Source organism: Rhinichthys klamathensis, unplaced genomic scaffold (genome assembly GCF_029890125.1).
Source record: "Rhinichthys klamathensis goyatoka isolate OS25496 unplaced genomic scaffold, OSU_Roscu_1.1 h1tg000030l_1, whole genome shotgun sequence".
NCBI lineage: Eukaryota > Metazoa > Chordata > Actinopteri > Cypriniformes > Leuciscidae > Rhinichthys > Rhinichthys klamathensis.
In genome coordinates, this window is record NW_026606580.1 from 373,162 (window position 1) to 382,758 (window position 9,597).

Below are 9,597 nucleotides of genomic sequence, written 5' to 3' on the forward strand. Positions count from 1 at the left end.
TTTTATCATTCTGAAGCTGACTTACGCATATCATCTACAAATCATTCTGTCTGGTTGTACTTAGGTTGCAATGGTTGCAGATGTTGGTGGTTCTTCACTGGATGATGCAACAAGAAGGATGATGAGATTCCTAATTTCAAATGAAGTGGCAATCCAGTACAGTCTGTTTGGCCGTCATGGCAAGAAGAGATTTAGAGATCTGCGCCTTTTTGAGGTCATATACGGTAAGTGTTTTATTGTTGTACTCCTATGCATAAGTCAAGTGAATTTCATTTGTGCAATACTTTTAACAATACACACGCTAGTGCTGCATGATTAATCATATTTTAATCATGATCATAATTTGGAATTAATATTAGGAATTTTGTGTGTAAACTTTTATGCAGGTGGATTGAAGAAGAATTCATTGACCAAAGAAGTCAACCAGAAACAGGCAGAAAAGGCTCTCACCAAATGGTTCACTGAAGCTAAAGACAGGGGTGGAAACAGAGCCATTAGAGGACAACAGGAGAAAAGACCATCTCAAGTACAGTAATATTTTTTGTGCTGTTTTTAAGCCCAAGTATTGTAAAGGAACACGCTGACTTTTTGGGACTTTAGCTCCTTCACCGTATTCCCCAGAGTTAGATAAGTCCATACATACCCTTTTCATCTCCATGCGTACCATAACTCTGTCTGACACACCCACCGCTAGCCTAGCTTAGCACAAAGACTAGAGGTAAACGGCTCCAGCTAGCATACTGCTCCCAATAAGTGACAAAATAACGCCAACATTTTCCTATTTACATCTTGTGATTTGTATAGTCATAGTGTGTACAAATAACATTTCTGAGAATATAGTTCCCAGTATGTATACGGTTAGAAGATGGCTGTGTCTCATGTGACCTTGTTATTTGTACACGCTGTGACTATACACATCACAACATGTAAATAGGAAATGTTGGCATAATTTTGTCACTTATTGGGAGCAGTATGTTAGCTGGAGCCGTTTACCTCTAGTCTTTGTGCTAAGCTAGGCTAGCGGTGGGTGCGTCAAACAGAGTTACGGCACGCACAGAGATGAAAGGGTGCGTATGGACTTATCTAACTCTGGGGAATACGGTGAAGGAGCTAAAGTCCCAAAAAGTCAGCGTGTTCCTTTAAAGGGTTATTTCACCGTCGTTGCACACACGCAAGACCTTCGTTCATCTTCTGAACATTTTTTTTGTTCAAATGTGATTTTTGATGATTTTATAATAAAAAAAACATGTATTTGAAAGATTTATAAAATATTCAAGTGTAATAAAACATTTTGACATACTGAACCTTTGCAGTTTTTTTTATTTCATTTTTTAAATTGCACTTTTCATGTTTTGTGATGTTATAGATGAATGAACAGTGGAATATTTTTGCTGAAAACTGACATTTCCCAAACTGAAATAATGTTACTTTTATCAGTTATCTATTCTAAACAAATAAATTAATCACATAGATACATAAGGTAAATTTACAAATTTTCACTTTTAACTGTAAAGCTGCTTTGAAACAACCTGTATTGTAGAAAGCACTATATAAATGAAGGTGACTTGACAATCAAGCATAAAACGTATAATTAATACATAATTACACTTTCTAGGCCAGATGCATCATAAACCTCATCTAGTACCCAATGAAAAACCCATTCTGGGCATATATCACATGTGGGCTTCATAAAGTGGGGGCAGTATGTTGCCCATGTATGTTGCCCAGCTGGGCCCCACATAAGCCCCATTCAGATTCTATATGAGATTTATGTGGGCTAATCAAGGTGGGGCCATTGTGCAACCCGTGGACAAACCCATCTAGGGCCCATATTTAAAGCCCATATTGGGCCCACATTGGCCCCACCCTGTAATGTTGGCTGGGTAGATGCGTGAAGTCCGCGAACACACGTACGGAAGTTGACGGACATATTAGGCTTGTTTGAGATGCGCCTTGCCTCGCCTGAAATGTAGTCGAGAGTAGGCGGCTGCAGTGAGAGGAGGAGTGAAAAAAGCGCAGGCAAGCCGGACGGGTCGCTCTTCTCGCAGTGGATCAGACACCTGTGAGATCAAAGGAGGATATCGCGGGATTCACGGGTTTCACACTCGTGTATGCTGTTGCTAATAAACTGGATGTAATTTAAGTTTTGTTGCTTGAATATGAAAATAAATATAATGAACAAGACACCCAAAGCACTTATTTAATTCCATTTTAAATAGGCCTACATGTTTATGAATCATTTTTTCTTTAATACAGATATGTGTTTTTTTTTTTTTTTTTTTTTTAAACATTACATCACATAGATGCACTGTCAGAGAGTTTGGGGATATCCACACATAATTTCTACACATAAAACATGATATCAGAGCTTTAAAATCAAACATTTTAAAAGAGAACAATACATCACGGTTGTTTAAACCAATGAGCATTAAGCTGTGTCGTCAGCAAGTCGTTTCCCATCGTGCTTTTGATCAGCGCAGTCGGTGGAGAGCAACTGCGCGCGACTGCAGAATCCGACACGTGCGCCTTGCGGTCGCGAGAGTTTTTTGACATACGTCTGCATGACATCAGAGCAAGGCGGACCGCTCTCAGACACATTTCTAACCGGCATGCATCTCGCGCTGATCACCGGTGATCGGTTCTGCGCATATTTTGCTCATCTCAAACAAGCCTATTCTCGGCCACCGCAACATCGCGCGAACACACGTCGTCATGGAGAATGTAAGTTGGAAGAAAGCTCGCCTAACATTTTTAGGCTAGAACATAAACATAGACCATATATAGTCCCTCGTATACATTATTGATGCAGTCAAAAACTCTACAACTACTTTGCAACCAGGCCAGAAGCTTTGACTCAGTTTGGCTAGTTATCTGAAACTAAGGGAATGTAAAGGATGTATTTCTTAATTTTATTTTAAATTATATATTATACTGTATTAATAGTCTTTCTAGTTACATTAAGGCTACGTGTATTAAAGCAGAGTGCCCTGCACTCAAAAAAATGCTGGGTTGTTTCTGTAAACAAATTGTTGGGTTGATTGTGCTGGGTCAAAATGCTGGGTTGTTTGGGGCACTGTAAACACATTATTGGGTTGCTCATGCTGGGTAAAATGAGTTGTAAGGGGGTAATTCACAAATAAACAGCTGGTTGGGTTATTTTGACCCAGCAACCGGTTTATTCTTTGCGGAACTTTCTGGATTCTTCACTTCTGACTCGAGGAGGACTTCACTCGGAGGTCGGAGCAGGCAGTGTTTTATGGTAAGTTAATATGTTTACCAATATTTTTAACATTAATAATTTCACTGTTCAGCATACAGTCTTTGATATGGAAGTGCGAGGGGTAGGCTATAACGTATTTATTCTGTAAAACATTAGTAACAGCTAGCCGGTTAGATTTTTTTGACAAAATGCCACATTGTAAACCAGCTATATCAGCAGCCTTAATGAAATATGTAGTTTAAATTGTAATTTCATCACGTAAATATCGTATTTATTGTGGACGTTTAGTAATTAAAAGTGAGAAAAGCGTTTTGAATGAACCCGTGCACGCGCAGTAGCCTATGTTTATGTCCCTATAGGGCTCGTAACGTACGTAAAAACTGCGGGAAAAAAGTCTAGTCTGTGTGGAAACTAAAGTCTGCTGGCACATTAAGAAATTCTCGTCAGAAGAAGCGACGGGGGTAAGTTCCAGCACAGTCTGCGTGTTTCTTCTGTAATGTCTATGTCGGAACCAGGATCGTTTTTACCCAAAAAAATCAAATAATAATTGTATGACGTCTGACGTGCAATCTTTACAAACGGCGACTGAGGCAATGAGAAATAAATCGATTTCATATTAAGCATGTTCTCGCCCTGAACCCATTATAAGTTGTTAGGTCCTGAGGTAGGCCTACTAAGAATAATTTAGTAGGCTACTACTAAGACAGTGGTCATGGATCAAGTGTGCGCGATGTTTGAGGCCAATAAATAGTTTTTGCTATTGTCACAACAGCGCCATTTTAAACACCAGGGCAGAAAAGTCAGAAATGCTACTTTAGAAATATGAATTGTTATATACAGCATACTATTTAAATGATAATGCAACTTTATGTATTATGCTCATATTGTTTAGCTGCTGGCTTTGAAGGTCCTGCAAACTCTGCTTCCCCCATCCATCTAACGTTACAGGAGAGGAGGAAAGGGCTTCAGACCCACCACAGAGGCTCAGAGGTACTTGACATGCAACCTGTAAGTTTGATATGCTTGATAACTATGAAATTAGTTTAGGTTTAGAATATTTAAAGGTGCAATCTCTGTTTGCAACATTAAATTGCATTTTTTTAAAATAGATTTTTGTTCATTTTTAAAGCTGCAGTCCATAACTTTTTTTGTGTTGAAAATTTACAAAATGTTTATAATGAGCGAGTACATCATGAATCCATTTTCCAAATCGTGTTTTTGTCTTATCCTGAATAGACTGCTAATTGTCTATTTAGATGTGTAAATATACATTTTGTTTGTTTTTCACATTTGGCCATATCTGGTAATGTTTGCAATAAAAAAATATAAATACTTTCACAAAAAACTTGCATGTCAGTTATATTGCAACACTCTTAAGTGATTGTGTGTAATCAACAGTTGGGGACCAACATGGATGAATATTTACAAAATGACTGGAGCATCAGGGATCCGACGAGGGGGACACGTCAGACCGTTGCCATTGTTCCAGGCCACGTCATCGAGACCGAGTCTTTGCTGGAGGCTGGTGATCTTTGTTTCAAAGTTTTATTTTGTTTTTCATGTTAAATACACGAAGCAGTGTATCAAATTAATGGAAAAGAATCGTCCTCTGTCAAATGTGAGGAAAACCCTGTGATATTTAGTCGTATTGTAAATGTTTGTAGCTATTCTTAATAAATCAACACATCTTAATAAATGAAATCATAATCGTATAAGAGTTCAAATTAGTTTCTTATTGACTTTTAAAGGTGCATTGTGTAATACTGTATTTAGGAGGATCTGTTAACAGAAATGCAATATCATATACATAACTATGTTTTCAGTGGTGTATAAAGACCTTACTTAATGAACCGTTATGTTTTTTTACCTTAGAATGAGTATACATTGTATAATTGTAATAATTGTTTACAAAAAAATATTAAATATAACAATATTTGTTACTAATTTTAATAAGGCAATGATACAGGAAATAACCCAGCACATGAGTAAGACTTAACCCAGCAAGATGGTCAATTTCACCCACTGGTTGGGTCAAATGAATGACCCAACAATATGGGTTAAATGGAAAAACCCAGCACTTGGGTCAAACCAACCCAGCGCGTGTTCTGTCCTATAGTGACCCAGCGGCGTGGTTAAGGTTGGGTTATTTTTTAACCCTGCATTTTTTAGAGTGTGGGTAATATTTTATATCCTGTCAAAACATACTAATCATAGCCTAATCATTGCTATTGCATTTGTATTTTTCAAAGATGTCAGGGGAAAATGCAAAAAGATTTGTTTTTCCAAACTGTTTGAAACAATTTGTTATTTGTAATTTTGAAATATAACATTAAAGAGTAGGCCTATATTTGATGTGATGAATTGCTCTGTCATTTATCAGATTTACCAACTGCTATAATTTCAATTTGTGCTGGTTATTATGAACAATGGGTAAAATTGGGGGCGGGGCTCCATTAAGGCTCCTCCCCTAACCGCATGTGATCTCACTCCAAGCTTTTGATCAAACTTGAGAACCCTGCGCTAAAGTCACTACATGGAGCTCTTGCACCTTTTTTTTCTTTCTGGAATATTTTTTTCATTCTTTCAGGGGAGGGGGGTAGTTTGGTAGAGGAACAATTAGGGGAAGTTAGAAGGGTGAAATCGCAAATGTTAAAATCGTCCCGTGAGGATGCCAATCACTCAATCAGCTGTGTGTTCACCATGGCAACAGTATAACTGCACTGCGCAGAAACACGGTTATTTTTTGTTAGGTAAAACATAACAAGAATACAGTAATGGATGTTACTGTACTCTTGCTTTGTTTCACTAGGGCTTTTTGCAGTTACTGTACAAACGACTACCATTTTTCTCCAAAACGACACACATTTGAGATAAGATGTGTTGTCACATAACAAAGGATGCCTTGAATGTCATGAAAATGATAATAACTCATTTTTGACCAAACATGCAGTTACTGCCTTTTTGCTTTGTAGGGCAGTACTGGACATATGTTGCAGGCAACCATTTTATCTATGACAAAGTTTAATTACTTTTGGCACTAGTCTTGTTAAATGAGACCAAGCCAGCTGCTCCCAGCTGCCGATATAAACCATGCACGTCCCCACCAACTGCTGTCTTTACTCTCAGGAGATTGTCTCGCTCTGGATTTCAAGATATTTTACTTGCTGGACATTTTTAGATATTTTCCTTGACGTGTTTTTGGTTGATGGGTCTCACTGTGAGCATAGACCATCTGATGAGTATTTGTGGTTGCAGTTTGAAATTGAGATACATATTATGTTGGGGTTGATAGCGCTCATTTAGATATGCACAGTAAACAAATATTGACCGGAATGGAATACTAGCTGGCTATTTATACTGCAAATAATTATTTTTAAAGTTATGCAGTTAAACAGAAGTGAACTATATAATTGTATAATTGCCATGAGCAGCACCATACTATAATCTTGGAAAGAAATGTGGTTATATTTTGCAATTTTTATTTGATTGTATGTAGCATATATAATTGTTGCTAACCTCAGAATGGAATGTCAGAAATTGTCAAAAAAAGAAGCAGGCACTGCACTACATGCCGTGCAGATTTTTTTTTTGACGTGACACTGACATTGACAGGTGTTATAACTGACTGTTGTGCTTGTTGGCAACTTTGACACTTCTCAAAAATCACGAAGCCATGGCTTTCAAACCCGAGGTGCAGCTGGCAGTAAATCATTAAGAATATCTACTTTTACTAACACTAAAGGTGATGATACACAGGGCAACTTTTTGAGTAATGTTGCTGGGCAATCTTGCCGAGCGATTGTTGTTTGGGACAACAACATTGAAAATGGGGAATACATTTCTATCTGGATTATTTAGATAGTTTGTGGGCCCTGTGTCTCATCTGGTTGCCCGTTGACGGCAACATTGCTCAAAAAGTTGCCCTGTGTATCATCACCTTAAGAGAGTTTTTTTATTTATGTATTTATTTTTATTTGTAGTGTCACAAATACTCCACAATAGTTCTGTTTCTCAAATAAAATGAATAAAAAAAGAGTTTTTATTAGATTTATTATGGTTCTCTATGATACAAAGTACACTGTTGTTTCATATAATATGCAATTACAGATGAAATGAGAAAATGTGAAATTTGTCATTTTAGTCCATTCAATTGAACCATTTTTTGGTGCTTCACACTTCATGTACTGTTGTCTCCTGCCACATGCATTTTGAGGGTGTGAGGGTGAACACTGCCAACAAGTTAATTAATTATTGAATTTAATTTTTACTCTCAGTATCTTCCTTTCTTTGCCCTAACAGAGTTGGCTTGGGTGAATTATTTTTCTGTCGCTTTGCCAAATGAACTTCCTTCCTTGTTTTCTGCACTCTCCTCCACTGGGAGAAAATGGATTCTAAATAGCCATCATAGAACATAAAAGTCTAACGCCTCAGAGTCAATCAGGTGTCAGACTACAGATAAGACGTTGCGTCAAACTCTCAATGGTGTGTCATTCATCACACTACTGTCCTCCTCCTCTTGCGGAACCAAGGGAGCGTGAGGAAATGAACATAATCAAAGGTTTTGTTGCCTTCGCAGCAAACACAGAACAGAGAATAATGGAAATCACTTACAGCTTGATGGGAAGAAAGCTGTGTTTTAAAGTGTGTGTTTTCCTTCCATTGTGTTCTCTACTGAATATGGTTTGAGCTGTTTATATGAAACAATAAACATTAGACACCTTTTATTCAAAATCAATCCAAATAAAGATGATGTGTGCAGTTTTTTGATTATTATAATATATATTTTTTTTCAATCTTATTAATTGTTTAAAAAGTCTTTGAAGTCTAATGGATGGATGGATAGACAGATTAACACAAATATTCCAACGCATTCTCATCCTTTGGCGTCATATAGGTGACGCCATATGACATTTCGTCGAAATCTTACGCACATGGCATCCTTTAGCGTCAATATAACACGCACTGTTATGGGTAGGTTTAGGTCTGGGGTAGGGTACGGTTATGACGCCTTGAAATCTGAATAAATTAAATTAAAAATCATTGCGGTGCATGTAGACTGTGATATTGTAATGTGTTTCTTTTTCTTTACGTGTGCTATTTCAGAATAGCATGTTATCAAGCTAGTAGAGTTAGAAAATGCTGAAGCTTGATGTGACTAACGCATTACCACCACCCCTTCTGTATATCTAGTGTGCTGAAATGTCATGTTTTTTTATTTTTATTTTTTTATTCCCATAGATGGTGTTGCTTGCCCCAGAAATGAGTGCAGGCACTATTCATCTGTGACCTACCTTTCCATTTCAGAACATCAAGACAAACCTGTGCTTACTGCCGCCAGAGAGTAGCTCGATGGCTCTACGCAAAACTGGAGGTGGGGGATGGGGGAATGATGAGGGAAGATGGGATGAGAAAGTTTTCAGGATCCAGGGGGCGGTGAAATAAACCGAGAAACTCAAAGATGAACATCAAATGAGGCACTTGAGGTGGATCAAGGGGAGGGTTATGACAAGAAACTTCAGACAATGCTTAAATTCTCAGTGAGAGCCGGTAAAGGAGATTTTAGAGGTGAGCTGTGTTTGATATCCCTGTGATGAGTGTGACGGCTGTCTACCTAAAATATACCTGTCCCTGGTATGAACTTTAGGATCAGATGACTATTTCATGGAGGACTTCACTGTTGAAACTTCTTTCCAGATTTGATAGGTTGAGTCGCTATTAGGGCTGCAACAAACGATTATTTTGATAATCGATTAATCTAACGATTATTAGAACGATTAATCGACTAATCATCGATTATTCCGCAGACTAATCAGTAAGTTTGGAACGATTATTCAGCTTTTCCAATTAGTTAAAACATTGAGTTATACATATTCTAACTATAGTATAAAAAAAGAAAATCACTTCAGCTTTTGAAATAGTTGTTTTAATGAACTTTGAGCCAACTAAACAGGTCATTCTCTTTAAGTTTTCAGATTTCGGTCCAACTCAAATCACACACAAATGCTCTCTAAGCATTGTTTAATAGGCCCACTGCTTTTCTTAGAACTGAAACAGAAAAAGGGACATTTACTTCAGGACACAATTGAATGGTAAAATATTAATCTGCAAACAATTTTTTATAATTATAAAATTACAATCTTTTTTTACATGACAATTGAGCTGACAGAGACGTTCTCATTCACCTTTTAATTTATAGTATGATAAAGTAACTGCCATGATATTCTTCCTATATCATAGGAAGGATATAACATCTCGTTTTGTAAGTCTTCATGATTATTGAACAAAATACAGGCAAGTGATAAGACAATAATAATACCTAATATACTAATAGTGTTACAATAATAAAAACAGCCCTGACTCCTAAGCTCGATCAAGCT

The 9,597-nt window shown here is 37.3% G+C and overlaps 1 protein-coding gene across 1 annotated transcript in view; it reads left to right on the top strand.

The window, feature by feature from the left end:
- Window positions 1-8,662, top strand: part of LOC130080162 (uncharacterized) — a 42,635-nt gene extending 33,973 nt beyond the window's left edge. Inside the window, exons 7-9 of the mRNA XM_056245459.1 lie at window positions 65-224; window positions 387-526; window positions 8,525-8,662. Of these exons, the coding sequence (XP_056101434.1) occupies window positions 65-224; window positions 387-526; window positions 8,525-8,662 (438 nt within the window). The remainder of the gene's footprint in view (window positions 1-64; window positions 225-386; window positions 527-8,524) is intronic.
- Window positions 8,663-9,597: the final 935 nt, after the last annotated feature.